This window comes from Leptidea sinapis, chromosome 24 (assembly GCF_905404315.1).
Source record: "Leptidea sinapis chromosome 24, ilLepSina1.1, whole genome shotgun sequence".
In the NCBI taxonomy this organism is placed as follows: Eukaryota; Metazoa; Arthropoda; class Insecta; order Lepidoptera; family Pieridae; genus Leptidea; species Leptidea sinapis.
The window spans coordinates 10,591,168-10,614,329 of NC_066288.1; the positions used below are offsets into that span (position 1 = coordinate 10,591,168).

General features: G+C 34.0%; 1 protein-coding gene across 3 annotated transcripts; it reads right to left on the bottom strand.

The window, feature by feature from the left end:
* Positions 1-101: 101 nt before the first annotated feature.
* Positions 102-22,869, bottom strand: LOC126971756 (protein ROP). Of its 3 annotated transcripts, XR_007730986.1 has the most exons (16): positions 22,718-22,869; positions 20,258-20,404; positions 19,259-19,414; positions 18,125-18,228; positions 17,181-17,329; positions 15,412-15,472; positions 14,594-14,748; positions 13,700-13,854; positions 8,952-9,106; positions 8,187-8,267; positions 7,672-7,839; positions 6,101-6,190; positions 3,890-3,987; positions 3,574-3,656; positions 1,391-2,436; positions 102-1,358 (listed from the first exon to the last, which is right to left on the bottom strand). XR_007730986.1 is itself a non-coding variant. In XM_050818147.1 (15 exons), the coding sequence occupies exons 1-15, from the start codon at positions 22,743-22,745 to the stop codon at positions 2,303-2,305; spliced, it is 1,764 nt and encodes a 587-aa protein (XP_050674104.1). In that variant the 5' UTR covers positions 22,746-22,869; the 3' UTR covers positions 102-2,302. The 3 variants fall into 3 exon arrangements, 2 of the variants coding, with proteins under 2 accessions (XP_050674104.1, XP_050674103.1); XM_050818147.1 differs by lacking the exon at positions 18,125-18,228 and adding an exon at positions 17,879-17,982 and having other exon boundaries at positions 102-2,436; XM_050818146.1 differs by having other exon boundaries at positions 102-2,436.
* Positions 22,870-23,162: the final 293 nt, after the last annotated feature.

The following is a 23,162-nucleotide window of genomic DNA, read 5'->3' on the forward strand; positions in this document are numbered from 1 at the left end:
CATTTCTAAAAAGTAAATGTATTGATACTTACTTTCTCTTCTTAACTGTCATCTAATCAAAATCTATTGCGATACTAAAATCTAAAAATAAAACAAACTAATTTAATGAGTTAATTTTAAATATATTTAAATAATAAAGTCATTACACGATGAATACTGGAACTTTACTAACAAACGGTAGAATATTTCTACATAATTGCACATAATGTTACTATCAGCTATGTATGTAAAGATAACATATTATTGTATTACCTTTATATTAAACTTGAATAGAATATCTTACAATTACAACAATTTTATAATAATTATAAAACGAAATACATCAAAATAAATTATTAAGATTATATTTAAAGCATTTTAAAAGTAACATTTGCTTAAAAAACTCATGTACGGAATGTACAAACAAACTTACATGCAAACAATAAACTCTTTAATTAGTAACGAATAAGTACTACAAATGTACTAATAATTTCGATCGAAATCATACGAATTTACCTCAATTGTATATAAACAATAGTCAGAAATCTTTGCAACAATCGCTAAACTGTCTCTCTTCAAAGTAAGCGATATTATTACCTACCTAAGTCACAATTTTGCGATATATAATTAATAATATAATTATTCGCAAAAAAGTACCTAATCAGTACTAGAGAAGGCGAAAATTTGCAGCTAAATAAAATGTGAATATTTTAAATTTGCATACACATATTACGCGCCTATCAAATTCATTTGATGAATATTTTTGCCTACAGTCTAATGTAATAAGAATAAAATTATTATAATTAACTGCAAAAGTACCGACGATTAATTAATATTAGGCAAACATAATCTAAATGGGATGCGATAGAATAACAGATACTTCGAATTGTTAAAACCAGTCAATATACTTTTATATTTATTATAAGTAAGTAGAAAAACGGATTTAAATCGAAAATCAAGGTCTAGAGTCAAGATCATACATAGCTAATTTGATTTAAGTGGCAAAATACACGCTTGAGTTATAAGTTTTGATTCTATAATATTATTCATATCTAAAAACTTTAGTATGTAATTTTTTTTGATATATGTAATAAATAGTTACGGAATAATATATTATTGTGTTTATATTATATTGGGACTCCAGTGGTCTCTCAAATCGTTCACCGTTTATTAGGTGTCTATCGATTATATGGTCGATGGACATACTACACATATTAGGATCTATATTCTTTTTTTTTTATTTAAAAAGTGCTCGAGCATTAATTCCAGCTTACTTGAACTGTCTCTTATTAGGACACTTCTTGATCAAAACGCATATAAGACAAAGTAAAATTTTCATAGCTTTCTGAATACTTGAAAGCATTTGCTCGTAATTTTAACTGCGCCACTTGGTATAAAATAAATACAAAACCTCTTTGTATAAATACTTGAAATTATCTTTGGAGTTTTTTAATTTCCTAATATGTACTTATGGCCTTGCATTCGTTCCCCATATTGAGTCTTTTACATCTAAGAAGCAAAACAGGTGAGGCCATTTACGGTCGCTAACTATTATTTTACGACCGGCCTATGACCATTAATTTTACTATAATATCACACAATACGAATAATTGCTTATTACACATCCACATTATATATTGCAACCGATATAATGTCGAAATCGCCATTAAACTACCATTGAAGGGAATAAATTAATTAACTGCGTAATATATTTTATAAATAATATAAATAAACACACGAGTAGAACAACTTACTTAACCGTGATCTTAAAAAAATATTCAAAAATAAAATACACATAAATAAATCAATTTTCCATAATATCGTTTCGGATCAACCTGTAAGAAACTAGTAGCCGCGTGCTAGCGTAGGCACTGATACCTTCTTCATACAGTCTTTCGAAACACGTAAGGATTAAAATTTTGTTTTGTTGATAAAATTTACTTTAAATCTTAGTTTTTTACTATTAAGGTTAGATAGCTACCTATTCTACCCGTGTGTTCATTTAATGTCGCCATAATAGCGCCACGCTGTATTTAATTATAGGTACTATTTCTCATACGCAACATACTAATTTCATTAAATCATGATTTGGATCTAGGATCTAGACACAAACAACGAACTTTAACTAATAATTTGTTCAGTAATAACCATTTTTATTTATTACTTATACATATTACTACCAGACATATAATATAACCACAGACTATTGAAATCTTGAAATCCAAATGGAAAACATTATCTACTAAACTGTTTCGCTTTGTTATATCGTGAACGCTTAGGTACTAGCGAAGGCAAGGAAAACTGGAACATACTTGAAGTGCACTTAGGCAGTAAGAGAGCTGAGGTCTGAAAGGAAGTTGTCAGGGGTGAGCAGGTGGGAAGCTCCGATGATCACCTCCCAGTTCTTAAGGGCGGCGGTTACCTCATAAGCGCAACGCACCTCCGAGAAACACACACCTGCAAACAATATTTCATTACTGCATCTATTGTTTAAAATACTTAGGTATTTACAAAACTCGACAGCGCTTGGTGTAAATGCTGTGATCATTGACATACAAAAGACAACTATAAAAATTGTCTGAAGCAAAACTCTACATACGCGTCTATTAGGCAGAATTTTCGTTCAGTTTCGACCGCGCTTTGAATACAACGCCACGCAATGACAAAGTGTTCAGCGAAAAACTGTCCAAATAACAGCATATCTGTTCGATACAATTACTGTTCGAGGCGCAAGCATAGATTGTTCTCAAGTCTGACACATCGTACTGTGGCTCGCACCAACTCACCTATACCGAGGTCTCTCTCTGCTCTCAACGCTCTTCTCGAAGCCAACCCTGCTTGTGATTTATGGATGGATGGCAGACGATTTTAACAGAGTGCTTGCGTTTTTGTGAGAGGAATGGATGAACGGTATTTGGATGTTAATTAATTGTTAGTTATTTACAGTAAACTTTGTATTTATTAACTATTATTTGTGTAATATGTCTAGTTTGTAATTAATTCTTACTTTAATATTGTAATTGGCTTACGCCGTTTTATTAAAGTATAAATAAATAACTAAATAAATATCTAAACTTAAAAAGGATGGAGTGTATTTTCAATGTATTTATTTTGCTAAATAATTACATTTCAATTGCTAGTGATATTCTAGTATATTTCGACACATACAATGAACAAGGTTATTCTATTTAGATAGGAACACCACTGTTTACATTTTTGATCTCGAATTAAATTTCCGACTATAGACGTATAAATTATCTAAAAAAATCCTATATATCGATGTCCCTAAGGTATACTGCACATCGTGATATCTAGTTATATAGGTAGGTACCAATAAGCACCAATGAACTACGGAATAATTTTCTTTGCGGTATACGACATATTATATACCTTCAAAAAAAGCACGTACACATTCCTAAAAAGCCAACAACGCTCCTGTATTTCCACTCCTTTGTTGCCTATCATCACGGAGTCGCCAATTCCATCACCATCACACGCCAATGCGTTTTAGAATTCATAATAAGTATGTACGTATATTCGACGCTATTACGATGAAATATTAAAAAACTAATGTAATAAACAAGCAGTTCTTACCTCCGACAACAAAGACAATTAGACGGGGCACGTTCTTGATGGTCTGTTGGGCTTTGTCCTTGTGCCAGTGCCCGTAACGAACACTTAAAAAAAAAGCAATCAATCAATCAAAAATAAATTATTTCGTACTTAAATAATCACATGACACTGGAAATGTGTAATTTTATTAATACTACAGCTGGTTACAGGCAGATGTCCTTTTCTAAACTAAACAGCTACATAAAGAATTGTGAACAGTTTGAAGAATCTAATTCTAATAATATTACATATTAATGCTTTATGACGATATTGTTATTATTTTTTAATAAATTTTTACCTGGTCGGAGCTTGATATCCAGAAGTCTGCGCACGACCAGCAAGGAATGGGAAATGGCGCTGATCCAGCTTGTCTTCGATGGCATCCTCCATAATGTCCTGTCATTAGACAATCGTGTTATGTTATGTAATATTATGTATTCACGTATATTATTAAACCGAGTATTAAAAAAGAAGCCGGTAGTATTTATAATTGTTAGCTCTCCGTTGTTGAACTCCGATTTTTATGAAATAATTTGTGTCATTATAAAAAAAAAAATCAGATCAGATAATGCAGCATGTGTGTATAAATGACGGAACTTGTTTTTTCATACACATTTACAATGGCTATCATTAGAGTAAAAGTGCAAACTTAACTTGAAATCCTAATCTATACATCTATACTAATATTATAAAGCTGCAGTGTTTGTTTGTTTGAACGCGCTAATCTCTGGTACTACTGGTCCGATTTGAATGATTCTTTCAGTGTTGGGTAGTCCATTTATCGAGGAAGGCTATTCAAAATTAGGGGTCCGTAATAAAATTGCTATTTTGTAACACAAGGTGTAAAATCGAAAACCTATTTTTGCGTGCGCTGCAAAAACTATTGACAATAGAACAAAATGATGTACAGGCTATAATATAGGCAATATTTTATTACTTATAAAACTATCGCGTGAATTATACTTTATATGGCAAAACAACGTTTGCCGGGTCAGCTAGTATTAAATATATCTAGACATCCTAACGTACATTAAAGTAAAAAAAATTATCGAAATTGCTTAGACTTTGTTATATAAATTCACTTAACATTGCAGCAACAAATGCTATTCAATTTCATACCGATATTTACCGATCGTTAGTTTCTATGTGGAAATAACGTCTGATGGTTACCAACCCCAAAAATATCTGAAATGAGAATCAAACCTACTAGTGATAATAATAATAATAAACATAAGGGCCGATTCGGTTCTGGCACTCGCCGGCCGCTGCCGCGGCATGCTACACTCAACTCGTGCGTTGTGATTATCAGTCTCTATTTGTTTTTGGGACCTATAGTGAACAAAGGCCGATGTGGTTCTTTAATGAGTAAAGTTTTGTTCGTACGCAATATTTAAAAATGTCGTGATTTAAGCTTATCTATTGGAGGGAATATGTATTATATAGTACTAGATTATGTCCGCACATTTTCTTTGACAACATTAAAACAAAAACCTAATCTAATTGAGTAAATATTTTTACTGAGACAGCCAATAGACAACGGACAACCCATTAACTTTGCTGGTCATTCGGTGAAGCGATATGGATTGACGTATAAGATCTTGACATCAAGATTATTACTGTTGCAAAATATATACCAATTTTTTTTAAAATTTTAAATAACTTAATTGCTTTATGGATTTAAATTTTCGAATGAATTTATTTAATAAATTTTATCGCATTGCATTTTCTTTTAAACGTTTCGGAACACAAAATACCAATAGTGTGCGGAGGCAGACCGCAGCCACATAACTGCACCTTTGCATACATTCACTCTAGTCACAATACAAATAATAGAATCTAGATCTGCTTGAAATGAACCTACGTCTACGGTTCTACCGAACACTGGCGCAGCTATTCTCGGACAAGCTCGGACAGCGACCAGTCTCGGCGGCATACGGCGTGTCACTGTGGTACCACTCAATAGCTTTGTCTTCCCAAGATTGCTTAGCGCCGTGTAGACCGTATGTATGTTTACGTGCGTCGATTCGGGCGCTCTAGTATGATTGTTAAAGTACTGTTCTATTACTGTATTGGGTTTCTGTTTAAATGGCTGCCGCAGCCAAAAAATCGAGGATGCCTAGTGGGCGAGTTAGGAGCCCATGGTACATTGAAATGGATGCTATTCAAGTGTATTAACATCGGCGGCTTTTAGATCTGTACACAATTGCAATACAAATACACTGTTATTTTTCATCACAAACAAAAGAATTTGAATGTTTTCTGGCTAGAAGGGAATAATTAATTAACCGGTGGTGTAACACGGTATTGGTACTGGAAGACGCAGTGTTAGTAGGCCCCCCACAAGATGGTGATGATCTGGTCAGGATCGCCGGTATACGTTGAATGAGGGCAGCGCAGGACTATCCTCGTTGAAATCTTTGCGGGAGGCCTTTGTCCAGCAGTGGGTGGTGGAGCCGGAAGACCGGCAGATATGATGATGATAAATCTATATTTTACACTTATGTGTTACCTTGATCACTGGTGTCCAACGCGACATCTGATATGTCTGTTCAGTGATTCTCTCTTTGCGGGGCACTTGGTATTGCTTCTTTCTGTTGCCCTGGTAATATTAAAACAATTATATTTATATTTTATACCATTTGTATTATACCTCAGCTACTATAAGCCTACTAGGGCTCATATGTGTACTGAACCACAGCCAAAGGACGACAATTAAATAAATTTAATTAAATAAGAGTTGTAAAATTAAAAAAAAAAACATTCCTTCGTAATTGTTTAAAAATAATTTAAATACATTTATCTAATTATGGGGTGTAAAATATTTTTATTGGTTGTTTTATACCTTCTTATAATATTGTTCTTTCTTCAAACATAAAATGGCACTAGGAATATTTTTTTTAGGGTTTTTGATTTGTTACGCTAAAGATGCAGTAAAAGTAAAAAAAAAAATTCAAAGCATAATGATTTGACATATGATTATTAATTAACGTCTAGATAGACTGTGACAGCTGTGAAAACGTAGAAAAAATTGAGGTTGACTGTTAACCTCTTTTTTGAGCAATGCACGCACACTAACACCTTTGTGTTAGTATGCGTGTGTGTGACGTACAAATCGCGTGTGTTGTCACAGTAGCTTGTTGTCACGCACACTAAAGTAATAAACCTGGCTAGTTTTCATCGGTAGTCTAGCAGCAAGAGGCTCTATCTAGAGTCTAGACACATAAATTATGTAAGGTAAATTATAATTATTAATTTAACAATCTTATTCGTTCGGTCATTTCATTCGCTTCGGTCGACTGTCCTGAACTGCTCGCGCGCATTGGTCTTCATGTTCCGTTTGCCTCACTCCGGAGACCATGTTGCCTGCATGATCCCAGAGCTAGAACTAATTATAGATAAAAAAAGTTATCTACTGCGGCTGGTCGGTCTTTCAACGACTTGTCTAAGTTATTAGACCTGGATTTGTTCACCACTCCAGGCAGGTAAAACAGCTCCTTACCGAGAACTTTTTCAGTCAGTGGAAGGGTCCTTTGCAGAGGATGCCGGTTAGATTATGAGTACCACAACGGCGCCTATTTCTGCCGTGAAGCAGTAATGTGTAAACATTATTGTGTTTCGACCTGAAGGGCGCCGTAGCTAGTGAAATTACTGGTCAAATGAGACTTAACATCTTACGTCTCAGGGTGACGAGCGCAATTGTAGTGCCGCTCAGAATTTTTGGGTTTTTCAAGAATCCTGAACGGCACTGCATTGTTATGGGCAGGGCGTATCAATTACCATCAGCTGAACGTCGTGCTCGTCTTGTCTTTTAGCTCTTTTGTTATGTTTGTTTTGTTATTTTTTCTCTTTATCATTTTATATAATTTTCGTTTTTGGTGTCCACTTAACTCTTACATAATATATCCATTCCTATCTGTGAAAACTTTTAATTGACCTTCTGTAATTATTTTTGTAACCTATATTTTTAACCTAGATGTAGGTTTTCCAAAAAATGTACAATAATAAAATCTTTGAAATATTTAAGAACATGCTTTTTTTATTAATACGGAATAAAATTAACGGAATTTATTGTGTACGTACATCAACGACGACGTTGAGTCCCAAGTTCGCCAGGTTCAGAAGCGCCTGCTTGTCAGAAGGCTCCAGCTGCGCGTGCGTCACCAGCTTGTTGAGGTTCTCCTCCGAGATGCCGTTCTTAGACATTATGTACAGCGCGATTATGCGCATCTTGTCGTAGTTCTTCACGGACTGAAAAGAATACAATAGATTAGTTTCATCTTTTAAAATTAAATTATGAAAGTATGTTATTTATAGTGTTTTTACCAATGACTTTCTATACATAAAGACAAATCACGTCTTATAAAAGCATAGCTGAAATATGGAACGTGCCACAAATTTTTCAAATACAAAGCTTCGACTGCTTTATTTATACATTGCTGCATTTACTCCAGTTGTTTAAAATATTCTTGGTCCCTAAGCAGCAATGTAAAACATTTATTCAGTTCTGGTTGTTGAATTTAGAACCAGATTTGATATCATAGATAAATATGTATATTCATATTTGTTTTTTATATGATATATGTAAGGTAAAATACCTGATCTAGCAGTACTGGTACAATGCTTCTCATATGATCCTTTATCTTCTCTCCTTCAGCGTCGGTACCCATAGCAAGATCCTGCACCATGAAATGTTAAAATTTTAAGGTCATGCACGAAAAATGCTATAAAGTTATAATAAGTAAGGTAATAAGTACCTTTTAAGCTGGGTTGCACCACCTAACATTAGCAATAACAAACATGTTAAAGTACCGGTTAAGCAAAAAATGTGTTGCACCATTTGACAATTTTTTGATGACGTCATAACTTTAACTGTTGACCATAACCGTCCAATCTTCTCTGGTTACAACTAATGTTAAATAGCTAAAACGTTAATACTCGATATTGACTTGATAGTTATCTTTTTAACTTTTAACTATGCCACGGAATACGATGGTGCAACACATTCCGCTGTCTATGTTAGAGAACTAATAATAATATTACACAAACGTTAATGAATGGAAGGGTACATGTAAATAAGTATGCGGTAAGAACTGGGTTCGTTTATTTGTAATTTAATATAAAAAGTTTGTAAAAATTAGAATAAGTGTTTAATAGTATAATATTTTTAGTTTTCTCTAAATTAATTATTTCGAATGATGAATGATTTCGAAGTAAGTAGCGTACGGTGTTTCTGGCACCAGTTCTGAGGCATACTTTTTTTAATGGGGCGTAGTTTTTGACATTCAATAAGTTATTTCATATCCTATTTTGAATGAAAATATTTGAATTTTTAATTTAAACAATAGGCTTTTTTAAATTACCTGTTCGACTTTGCATAGTTTATCCACGTATCCTTGATAGGCCTTCATGCAGTCTTCGGCGAGACGCAGATGGGTCGCGTACTTTGACAGCTCCTTCTGGTATTGCGGCATCTTTTTGATCATTTGCGATAGATCGCGCATAGACTGTTTATCACCTGAAATATTAACAGTTTGATAGTCTTTTTAAACATATTCTCGTAAGGATTTCCGTATTTTTTTATAGAATAGCAAAAGCTTAACTTTAATTTACGGAATTCATCAGAAATACATAATTATTGTCTTAAAGTGGAATTATAACTAACTTGTTTGTGAAATATCATATCTTTTCTCCCTACATTTTGTTGATTTTCAATCACCATGTTCCGATGTTATGTGACGCCTGTGTAGTCCATTTATTTCTTATACTTTAAAGCTGTTATTGTAGATAGATTCAAGGGGTCATATTATTAGTAGTATATTCTGAAGAGTGTTCTAAGCGAAGTTCAAAAGTCTGACGAATACTAAATTACAAAGGAAACGTGGCAAATAATTTTGTGTGTTAAGCGAAAAATCTACTTTGGATTGTAGTGCCACTGTAAGTTAGTTAATAGTTATTTATGCAACTGTTGTGTAATAAGCGGTAGTAAAACACGAATGTGGGTTTGTGATAGTAGTATCACATGAGTGTTTTAATACCTAATTATCAACAGTTGCATACAAGACTTTATCTACACCCAGAATATGAATCCTTTAGAAGATTCTGAAACAGTTAGCTTACTGCTAACATTAAAACAGCCAGTCCTAGTAGTAACCTAATATCATCCATTACTGATTCTATACAAATACACTAAGTGTTAATGAAAGAATTATTTATTTTAGTAGTAATTTACATTTTGTATTGTGCAATTATTAAAATTCAATTGAACATTATCTTCTTTTGCAGCGTTTAAAATATTCGACGGTGTGCTGTCAGAACTTGAATCGCTCAATTTTTCAAGAAAAATGGCGGGGTTTCGAATAACCTACTTTTTTTTACGGCGCGCCAAGTTCTGGTAGTATGGAACGCGCGTAAACGAAAATGTCCTTTTTGAAATTCATACAGATACCACGCATCGAGCAATAAGAATGTGACTGTTTGTTGATACTCTGCGCATGAAGGGATCGAAAAAAAAAACCAAGGAGTGTTGTTATGAAATTCAGTACAACATTACAACACTCGTTTAGATGATGTAATGGTTATTACGACATTGAGTGTTTTAATATTATTATCTACACCCATGCTTTAAATCCTCTATTAAAGATTCTGAAACAGTTAGCTTATTACCAACATTAAATACTACGATTTTAGAATCTTTAATAGAGGATTTAAAGCATGGGTGTCGATAAAAAGATTCTGAAACAGTTAGCTTATTACCAACATTAAAACACCCAATGTCGTAATAACCATTACATCATCCAAACGAGTGTTGTAATGAAATTCAGTACAACATTACAGCACTCGTTTCGATGATGTAATGGTTACTAGGACTGACTTTTTTGATGTTAGCAGTAGAGAATTCAAATTATGGTTGTAGATAAACTCTTGTATGCAACTGTTAATAATTAGGTATTAAGAACCACATTCGTTTTTTAATACCCTTTATTACACAACAGTTGCATAAATAACTATTCATATTCATTTATTTGCTATTAAATAGGATGGTACAAATTTGCTCTTACAATAGCATAAAGTATCTCCTATTTAGCCATTACCAATAGCATGCAAACTTGGTCTTGGGCAAAAATTTTATTACAATATAAATTAATTTATTTTATATAACACAAAATTATAATTTTATACAATACAAAAAAAATATTAAAGTCAAGATAAGAATAATCCACTTACAATGCAATGTCAAAATCCTTTACTCTTTGTGGTCAAAAACTCTTCTATTGAATAAAATGTGTTTTGAAGAAGCCAACTGTGTAAGGATACTTTAAATCTTGAAAAAGGTAACAACTTAAATGAATCAGGGATCTTATTGAAAATTTTCATGCCCATCCAGAAGCAATTTTTCTGAAATAAAGTGCTATGTGGAACGACTCTAGGCACTAACCTATCAGCTTTCCTAAGTATTCTAGTACTGTGGGTCATATGCATTTGCTGTAAGTATAGCACACTGTGATTTTCCTTTACAAATTTTGCCATCTCGTAAATGTATAGATCGGGCAGTGTCAATAGTTTCAGTGACTTGAAAAAGGGCTTGCATGAAACGTCAGGCTTAATACCACACATTGATCTGATGCACTTTTTCTGTGCAATAAATGCTTTGTTTATTATTGAAGAGTTGCCCCACAGTATGAGACCATATCTAAGTATGGACTCAACGTACGCATGGTAGGTAATTAAGGCCGTTTGTCTAGAACTAACTTTCGTCAACTTATAAAGTGCAATGGAGAAACTGTTTATTTTGCTACAAACTTTGCTTACTTGATGTTTCCAACTTAGATCTGTATCGATAGTCACACCAAGAAAATTTGTACTTTCTACATGGGTTATCAAATTTTGGTCAAAATGTATATTCATCGAATCGGAATTGTCAATATCTTTATTTCTTTTATTGAAATGTATATATGTCGTTTTATTAAAATTTATCTGTAGATTATTTTGATTAAGCCATAATATTATTTTTTTAATTGTGTTATTAAGTTCTGATTCGTGGACACGTAATCCACCTCGTTTATCTGTGGTAACAATAACAGATATATCATCCGCAAATAGGACCACTTTGTGGGATGTTACTTCTGGTAAGTCATTAATGTAAATTAAAAAAGAAGAGGACCAAGCACACTGCCCTGTGCATGCTTCTCATTAACTTTAGTTACCTCAACATATTGAGCTCTGTTAGACAAATAGGATCTTATCCAACTCTGTGCCAAACCTCTGATTCCATTATGTTCTAGCTTAGACAACAATTGTTCATGAGAAACGTCAAAGGCTTTTGACATATCAAAAAATAAAGCTAAAGTATATTTATTTTCATTAGGACCAAGCATAATATTTTTTACTAAATCAAAACAAGCGTGTAGCGTTGATTTTTCTCTTTGAAACCCGTACTGATTTATTTTTATAATATCAAACTAATAAAAAAAATTCATTAATTTAGCGTGAATAATTTTCTCGAAAACTTTAGACATGGATATGAGGGTAACTGGCTTGTAATTATTTATATGACTTCTATCACCTTTTTTAAAAAGAGGTTTTACTATTGATAATTTTAGTTTTTCAGGAAATACACCAGTTTGTATTGATAAATTAATTAAAAACACTAGAATGTCACTTAACTTTTCTTTGCAAGCTTTAATTACCTTTGTGTTTATATTGTCGTAGCCTTCTGAATTTGTATTCTTTAAACTAAGAATTGTTTTTAAAACCTCATATTTGTCAGTAGGACACAGATATATTGAATTATTTACAGCGCGTCTTGAATTTGTCACCGATGTTTTATGATTCATTTTATTTGTCAACTCTATAAAATTACTGTTAAAAATTTCGGCTATTTGCATGGGATGTGTAATAATATTATTATTATGTTCAATGAAATCAATATTGTGCAATCCAACACTAGAACCAGTCTCATTATGTATGATATCCCAGGTGGCCTTCATTTTATTCTTACTATTTCGTATGTATTTATCATTAATAATCTTTTTGGCTCTATTTATGCATTTTTTAAAAGTTTACTATATTTCCTATATTTAGAATTGTTCTGTTTTGTTTTATTTATATAACTTTTAAAACGTAGCTTATTCTTGGTAGTACAGCTTTTCTTCAAACCTTTTGATATCCAGTTCATATATGGTTTAGATTTAATGCTTATCTTAAGTACCGGAAAACATAAAGTAAACATTTCATGAAATTTGTCAAAAGCCGAATTCATATCTGATTCCATAAAAACCTCCGAGAAAGAGAGACATTCCAAACAATATTTGAATTTTTCAATATTATCTGCACTGTAACATCTTTGAAATATTATTTTAGGAGTGCAAATTATTTTCTTTGAGTCTACTTTAAAGTAGACTTTTAAAAGTCAATAATTGAGCAGTGCTATGATCAGACAATTTAAGTGGTAGTACTGATCCCGTTGCATTTGGTATATTACTTAAAATGTGATCTATACACGCTTTTCCCCTGGTTGGTTCGTGTATATGAAGTTGTAAATTATAATTTTTTGTTAAATCTAAAAGTCTACTGCATGAATTACTAGAAGCAAGAGTGTTGATGTTTATATCACCTGCAATAATAATCCTCCTTTTTGGATATTTAAAATTGTATTTATTAATTAATGACTCAAATTTATAGAAAAACAAATCAATGTCTGCAATCAGCTTAGAATGATTTTTGTACACACATACAATTATTATATTATTGTGAGGTATTAACATAGAGCAACACTCGAACTGGAATTTCGTTATAAGACAGTCAAAAGTCTCTATTTTTTTAAAACACAGACCTTTAATGACCAAGATGCAAGACCCTCCCCTTTTACAATTTCGGGAGCAAAATGAGGCTAATTCGTAGTGTTTCAGTATAAATTTTTTTTCTTCTCCCGTTTTAAGAAAAGTTTCTGTCAAACAGATGATATCCAGCTTATTCTTCATGTCCGAAAGTGTTAAGTCTAAGATTTCTTTTTTAGATAGGAGACCTTGTATGTTTTGGTGTAGCAATTGTAGTATTGCTGTGCTCATTTGTGTTGCATATTCTGTGAGGCCAAATGATATCAACTCACCACCACCCATACGCTTGGACTCGGTGAACTTCTTCAGGTTTTTGGTGACGGATGTTGAGACGACTGCGATGTGCTGGTGTCGGAGCTCCACCCAGAGCTCGTCGTTCTCGTCCAGGAGCACTTCCTTCATGTTGCCTTGAGATTGAGCGTCATACCTTTACAAAGATAATTAGGTATGTATAAAATATGCGATTATTTTTTTGTGTGTAATTTCTATATTACCATCTTTATATATTTTAGTAATGTCACGGTTAACGCGGGTATTTCTAATATTTATCCACACCTTTTCCACATCCTTCGGAGGACTATGTCAGTTAGTTACTCGCTGTTTGTCGTACCGCAACTACCAGTCGTTATGTACACTATTTGGCGAATTTAGAAAACCCACCGACCGAAGTACCGCGCACGCCGCCATCCAAAGCCTCTTAAGTTCTGGTGCACCAATTCCATCTATTAGTGGTCGGTAGTGACCCTGGGATCGATGCCAGAGCATCCAGAGTATACCGTAGGAGTGTCCACAACGCAAGGTAGGCGTGCATTTAATTCTTCTGCCATTTCCTTGTTACCGCGAACCGCACCTCTTCTTACTTCAAAAAAATACAATCCACTTTTTGCTTCGAAGTAATTAAACATAAAATCACCTCTAACCGCGCCGCAACAGTCACTAATTTAAATAGATTGAGCTATATTTTGTGGCTGTTACGTTCTATGATCGGATGAGTTATTTTTCTCGCGTTTTCGTATCGTATCTCAGGTAGATGTGACATTACCTGTAGATTATTTGAATTTACAGGTGTGGTTGTAAAGTTTTTTGAATTAACATTCAAGAAAGCTCGAAATTTGAATGATAATGGATTACCGCAATGTAACGGCTAATTCAATAAATATTATTACCTGTAGACATCATTCTCGATGGGAAGCAGATCGTACGCCATCGCTTGCAGCGTGAGCTCATGAAGTAGCGGCGACACGCAGTCGAAGCCACGGTCCAACACGAGCAGCTGTGACCGAGCCTTCTCTGGACCCTCACCCATCGTTGGCTCGTCAGCCTAACAGTAAATGAACTTTTCAGACAATATGATTGGTCGAGCGGGAAACGTTAAGACAGCTAAGCTTCTGAGTTTAGATGGTATTAACACGTGACCTGACTTAAAAGGAATATTCTTTTTTTTCTTTAATGGAAGAGGAGGATAAACGAGCGTACAGTCAGCTGAAAACACCGCACAAAGAAGCACATTCCACAGCTTAGTTGTACGTGGAAGTAAGTTCCTTGAAAACCACACGGTGAGGAACGCCACACATCCAGGTGGTGGAGATGATAAACTAATTTGTGGCGTGTCGTGCGAAGATGGAATTCGGCAGCAGTAATCAGGTCAAACAGCTCTTCGGAACACTCCCCGTGATAAATGCGGTAGAACACACAATGAAGCGACGTCTACGCAACGCTAAGTGATCTAGCCATTCACAGAGCACTAAGTCCACGACAATTCGAGCAGCTCTGCGTCGCAAGGTCAAGTGGTTTGAGCTCACACCGAGATACACCACACATGACAGCAATACTCCATATGTGGCCGGATATTCTTACAAAAATTTGTGGGTATATTTTATCAATACACTTCTTAGATCTTGCATGTGCTGGAAAATTTTACTATAATATACAGTTACAATCTTATCTGTATATATCATATTGTGATTATGTCCAAACAATATACCTTATAAGCGTCAAGCTTTTGTTGGATGAGTTGAGCCAGCTCCACATTCCGTTCCCAATCACTACAAAAAAAAATTAAGTTAACAAAACTATGGTCGTAACAAACAATTTTCCACTAACATAATCAAAAAATAATTATACGTGAACTATTTTCCACAAAAGCTTTATTTCAATAAAATAATGTGTAGTTGATAAATGTAATGTAATGTTTGTTCCATCACATCACATATTATATTGTAATTGAAATGATTTGTAAAACAATGAATATGTAAATCTGGATTTAAAAGAGTGGCAATGAGTTTCTTGCTACTTCTTCTCATTAGCTCAACCCTTTACGAAGTATCGGTGGATTCAAAATAAGAAAAAAATTTTTTTTTGTTAAAGTGTCATTTCCTTGACCTACATGAATAAAGTGATTTTTGATTTGATTTGAATTTTATCAATCTACTAGAATTAAGACGTAATGTTTTAGATAATAATTTTAAGAGCGCTTTCGCAGTACATCTAATCAGAGTCCGATCCGCACCTGTGAAAATACAGATCTAGTCCGATCATCCGATACTGTCATCGTGACCATTGGATGAAATAGCATTGCCACGAGCGACTGACACAAAACCTTAATCTATTAAAGTATTTTATTTTAAAGCATTACAAAAAAAGTTTGGATAGGTGTGTTGTCTTCTGCACTAATGAAATAAACTATGTACTGAGTCAGCTAACTTAGCAAGGAATCACGCACCGCACAATTCTTTTTAATTTTTAATAAGGTTGTTTTTTATCTGATTTTATTAAGTATTACTATTAACTAATTTTTGTGGGTTATTGGTCTTATAAGGGTTATTTCTATTTAATTCTAAAGGTTACTTCACAGAAAGTTAGACTGTTTGTTTTCTCATTTAGATTTTTTTATGTCAGACGTCAACAGCTAAGCCGTGGGCGTACCTATTTCATGATAAATATAAGTAAAGCCAATTTTAATAATAAAATTCGTTAGGATACCTATTACTTAATGTAAAGTAATATTATTCAAAGATTTTAAAAATTATACAGTCTATGTCCACTGTGACGGACAGTTGTAAATAAATTAACTAAGTTTCTAAGACTTCTTCTATCTCAAAACATAGTAAACTTTATAACTAAGTCTTTATAACATCATCTATATAAATGTCTATGTGTCTAATTTAATTTATTTTGTCTTTTTCAATAAGAACTAACAGTTAGATTTGAGCACAATACTATATAGCCAAGCAGAAACATGTTATAAAGGGTTACGCTTAACAATTAGGCTGAATGCACGTGCCTCATTGTTTATAAAGAAGAGCTAAAACATAGTCTCAACATCCTACATCAATCAATAAAGCATAATTTTAATACTGAGAACAAAATTTTGAGGCACATAAAGGTACAATATTATGACATAACAACTTGCTTATTTTTATTTCTTTAATTGTATACTCCATTGTAGGACATCATTCGAGGAAAATCCTTAAGGTAATATTTAGAAGCGAGGCGAGCATCTTAATGATTCATTCATCCATCATCACTCAGGTTCAAAACGAAGATTCAGTGCGATATAACAAGTGATAAAAATGCGAGTGTTTTATTGCTGATCAGCATTCATTTATAAAAAGTTTTTGGTACCTAAAGTAAATACTGTTTTACTGACACCTGGAATGTTTAATAAATAATTTTCGAAATCGTAATGATATTTTCCAAACCCCACATTTGCGTATCGCAATCTAGTTTTTATAGAACATAGCTGCAACGTACCTGCGATATCTCACCGATGGATACTCTCCGAGTGTGGCGCACAGCGTGGCTATCTGCTCGGCGATACGTTCCATGTTAGCGTTGCGGGTCTGAGTCAACGCCGGGTTGTACATGCATTGGAATGTCTCTGGAGAATCCAGCGAGAACACCTATTATAAAACTAAAATTATTATGCTGCGTACAGGTTGATGAAACTTTTTGCATCAAATTGGACGCAGCGTGTTCACAAACGTAGCATCAGCCTGGTGATACACGATAAATGTCGTCTGTAGCTGTGGCCATTCCTAATTCAGTTCAATCGTACGCATGAAATGCACTGTTCGTAAGGATTTATTACGATTTTTCTCGCGTTTTCGTATCGTATCTCAGGTAGATGTCACATTACCTGTAGGTTATTTGAATCTCCAGGTGTGGTTGTGAACTTTTTTGAATTAACACTCAAGAAAGCTCGAAATTTGAATGATTATGGATTACCGCAATGTAACGGCTAATTCAATAAATATTATTACCTGTAGACAAAATACAAAGTGAATTGTACAATTTCGGACGAAATTGTCGGCATAAAAAGTTGTCACCCGATTCCTACGATTTATTATTAAATTCCAGACATTCAGACAAAGTTTTAGTCATTAGTTTTTTTTTTATATTATACGCTTTAGTTTAATATAAAAACACAATAATTTCTAAAAATATATTACCTGACTTTCATAAGGCAAGAATGCGATGTTGATTTCCTTCAATGTTTTAATCTTCCTAGCCGCCGAAGACTTGCAGAGTTCATTGAACAACTCTTCGGGGCACACTAATTTAATGCAGCATGAAAAGTAATGTAACCATCTTTAAACATGTTAAGTAATTACTAGCGGTTCAGCTCGAAGTAACAGTAGATGTGAAATATAAGGGATGAACATAAGGACGGAACATATAGGTGATGCGGAACAAACCTGTTGTTCATATGGAATGTATGCGATGTTGATTTCCTTTAATGTTTTGATATATTTAGCTACACGACTACGGGCAAGTTCATCAAATAACACATCGGGGCAAGCTGGAAATGAAAATGAACAAAAATTTGGGAGATGCAACATAAAATCAAGCAAACAGATAAGAATATTAAATATTAAAAAATATACTAGGTATAAATTAAGATTTTCTGAACATTGTTAACAAAAAAAAATGTTGCTAATATACCAATCAACAACCAAAAAAAGGGGTAAGCGCTTCAACTATGGCGACCGTGAAACCAAAAACAAATGGTGATTTTACTACGCTATTGAAGTAATTTTATTATCTTGGCCTTTACTGCTGCGAGTAGAGAGTGATACTGCACCCTGCAGTACTATACAATGAAAGTTTTGCTTTTATCATTAAAAAAATTACTCAAAATTACTGTTTATAGAAATCTAAATGTTGTTGTGCTCATCATGATGATGTTCAAAAATATTGGTTAGTTTCCAATTTGAACAAAATTCACTAGATTTTGTCACCTAACTACAGTTAGCGCGCGAGTTGAATACAGCCAGGGCCTGGGGTAAAGAGCGGGAGATGTCCCCGCTATCCGCACGCCTCGCCTCTCGCGCCTATAGTGTAGTGCTGTGCCGTAGCCGTCGCTCACTGTGTTATCGCATATATGCTAAAGCTGCTGAACTTGTTGAGGAATTGTTTAAATTTATTGACACACTCATGATTATGGTAATCAACTATAACCTTCCGTAATCGGCTCCCCGCGCCGTGGTATGCCATACATCGGCACGGCAATGCGTATTATTTTACGTGTATTAATAGATTGCTTATAGTTATGATGATATGAGAGAATGTATAAGAAACTATTGAAACAAGCTATAAGACCATGCAAAAAACACTATCTTATAAACCAAATGAGGGTCTGAACTTGGTCAGGGCGTAGTGTGCCGTACGGCACTTTCGATTTTGGTGTATATGAAACATCTAGTGCCAAAGGGCACTTCCCGAGTTTTGGAAGGATAATTAGGTCACAGCATTCCTGAACTCTGCATTCAACTTGCGCGAAATCTGTACATAATATGATATTACATCAAGTAGCTAAAATGTTTTATTACCTTCAGTAAAGAATACATGTGCAGCTTTATACATAATACGGTTGCCCACTGAGAAGTCATTTATAAGAGCATGCACAGACTTCTCGGAAGGAGTGATTAGGTAAATACCATCCATAGTATAGAGTGGCTCCCGTTTCTTGTGGATGTCTTCTACCACTGTAAAAATATTAACATAGTTAATTACAGAAAATGCAAAGATATTTAGATTAATCATGCATTTTAACTATGAACATTGCGGAGAAAATGAAGAGGTAAATTGAAGCTGACATGGGCACCACCCATTCAAGTCTTTCATTGACAACCCATACAGCTGAATGGTTAGTGACAGTGACGAAAGACCTTGCAGATTTTGCCTTGAGGCCGATGTAACGCCTCTTCATCTCCTCTGCAATTGCGGCCCACTAATGCATAAGCGTAACACCATCCTTGGCTATTATACCCTACTCCCAGATGCTGTTTGCAATACTCGCGTCAAGAAAATACAGCGGTTAATAAACGCGGCAGGGCTTGACAACGAGCTATAAGTATGAGTGGCGAACACAATAGTTCAATTCTGGACGCGGTGTTACTAGGACCCAAACAGGATTAGGCATATAGCCAGCGTCTGCAAATAATAATAAATAAGTGACAGTGCCGATTGAGGTAGAGCAACCATTTATAGCATAAATATGGATGTTTGTTTCCCAGTCACCAGAGTATATATGTATGGATAAGTATGTAATATGTCTCTTCTATTAAATATAAAGTGTTGCACTCATGGAATATAGGATATATGACACACCCGCTATACATTTCTTTTTTACTACATATCTCAAAACAAAATTTGTTATAGTGTAATTATTTAAATTAAATTATGATATTCACTTATTCAAAATACAAAACAAACTTTCAAAACAACCTATATAAAATCAAAAAAATATTAAAAAAAACACATGTATCATCAAGATAAAATAACACAAAGCATAAGAAATTGTATCTTGGATTTATTTGACAACATACATGTGATCCCTTCAGCGCTGATGTCATGCATCTTGCAGCAAGCAGACACCATCCGCATTGATAGCTGATCCACAATCAGGATGCGCCATTCCACCTTTGGGATCTCTTTACCCTTTGGTCGGTACCGGATTACCTCATTCATAATTTCTGAAAGGTTAAAAAATTTAGTTTTAAACAGTGTAACAGGCCTTTTTCCAGCAGTTGATGTCTTCAGGCTGATGACCAAACAGTTTAACAGCAGCTTTTTTTATGATAATAAGGGAGGAGACAAGCAGGACATTCAGCTGATGGTACAATTACCATCAATGTGTACAATTACTATCAATGTTCTGAACATTACAATGTAGTGTGCCACTGAGGATTCTTGAAAAACCCAAAAATTTTGAGTGACACTACAATTGCGCTCATCACTGCACACTGGGTCACTTGGGTACTTACACATTACTGCTACACAGCAGAAAAAGGTGCTGTTATGGTACCCATAATGTAGCCAGCATCCTGTGCAAAGGAGCCTCCCACTGTTAAAGCTGTTAGTATGGCTGAGTTTTCCGCAGTTTCCACAATATTCAACACAAAAATTAACAATTCACCTGTCAAATCTCTTGTGAATTATCAATTCAAGTTGTATTGAGCATGATTATTGTTATGGTTTGGGAGTGCAAATGAGTTAACATGTCACCTGATGCTACATTATCACTGTCAAACACTAGAGGAATCAGAGTGTTGCAAGCCTAACAGAAGCATTGGCAGCCTTTAATATGAATTGATTTGATAATCATGTCAGTGCTGAACATTGTTTTAGGTATCTGGAAAGATTATTTGATGATCATACATTTAACTGATGGCAAAAGGTTTAAAAGTAGAAAGCAAATAAGTAGAACAAAAAGAAAAATAATAAGGAATATTGCTATTTTCAAATTGACAATTTGAAACATTAGGTGGCCCAGATCCACACCATACTGCTGCCATACAATACTGAATGATTTACATATTATATAGAGTATTTAGCAGTGACTACATACTTGGAGACATTGGTTATATTTCTAGGTCATACTTATTAAGTTATTAACACCTGCACCTAGGGTTGTCAACCGTACTCTAAACTACAGTATTGTAGTCTAGGTCATGTAAGTAAATAAAAGAGTATGCTAAAATAGTGTTTTTACAAAAACCAACTTTTTTAGCACAAGCCAACAAAAAAGCAAGAAACCAAAGAGCAATGCAGAGGAGCATGTTTAATCTAAAATTAAGGAACCAAATCATACTCATTGGTTTTTTTTAAATTATAGGTACAAAGAAATGGAGATGGTCCGGATGAACCAAAATAATCATCTGGGTCTCACTCTGGCACCCAAGAAATGGCAAGAGTGTTCTCCACTCAAACAGGAAGACCTATATGAAGGGAGGATGGTCTCACGACCTCAAACTGACTAGTATACCTTACTGGATAGAAACAGCAATAGACAGAGAACAGGGAACCCGATGCCCAAAGGCACACCACACTGAGGGACTAAGTCTTATTGTAGTAAGCCACTATGGCTAACTAAAATCTTGAATAAAAATTCTCTAGTATTCTTTCAGAAACTGAATTGAATTATCTTGAATGACAAAAGTATTAGGCTGGATACAAATATTAAAAACAAAGGCAAAATAATAATAAGAAAGAAAGAGAAAGAATGGAGGGGCTATAGAAAGAGATGTGACCTTTTCTGGCTTTAGTTTGTTATATGTGGAGAAGATGTGAAAGATTTTGATACAAATAGTAGGTGTTGAGTGGTTAATTATTTATTAAAACTATTGTTAATAATATGTATAAATTAAGTGTTCAGTAGTGGTGGTTGGCTTTAACAAAAAATCTGTCCAAAGGAATCAGTTGTGAGACACAAATGTTTTTAATGCCTTTTAAAATAATATAAATATGACATGAAAGCTTAAAGTAAATCATTCCACACAACTAATTAGTAGGATACTTTAGGAACTAGGTCCAAAGTTTAAAGCAATGATTGATCAACGTAAATGATAAAATTATGCCATATTCGTGACGTCTTTCACAATCCATTTCCACCCCTTTGTATGTGGATGAGAAAAATCAATAAAATGTTCAAGTTGGCTGAGCATATAAATTCGATGTACTATTTGATGCTAAACCAAATTAGCTAGTAAATATTTAAAGTAGTAGATTTTCTTGGAATTCACTATGAACCTATAAAATACAGAGTTAAAATATATTCTATCTTCTCGAAAATCGATAATATTTGCATGTAGAAATGATGAAAATCTTTCATTGTCATTTCATAAGTTTTTTGATACCAATTTGTTACTTTTAAATACAGAGCCTATAAATATGTAATTGTAAAGGAACATGAAAAATAAAAATATTAGTCATCCGTGGGATTGGCTAACAAAAAGCAGATAAATAGTAGAAACATTCGACATGGCACCAAAAATAATGTTACTTACTTTGTCCAACAAGCGCTTTTAGAGCCATTTTGTAGGTAGACCGAACAGCACAATTCTAAAATAATCACAAACACAAGTATTTTTATTCCTCAAGCTATTCAGAATTAGAAAAGACGACACTCAAGAAAGCAAAAATTGTTGGAAACTGTGACTGAAAGTTGAAACTAAAAGCTTCAAAATTGAAATATCTAATTGACATTATCATTGTCAATGTCAATTAGACATAAATAGTCTGACCACAAAAAATTCTGCGTCTATGTAACCTCATAAAGTTATTATAAATAGAACTCTCATAATTATGAGGTAAGTAAGTGCCTTAGAAAGGCAAGAGAAATATGAACACAAGTAAACGTGTGACTAGAGATTTATTCGTAATGAAGAGGGTGTCATTGAATGAAACTTGAAACTTAACCTTTCCGGATCGGCGCGCTCCGGATCTCGCTGT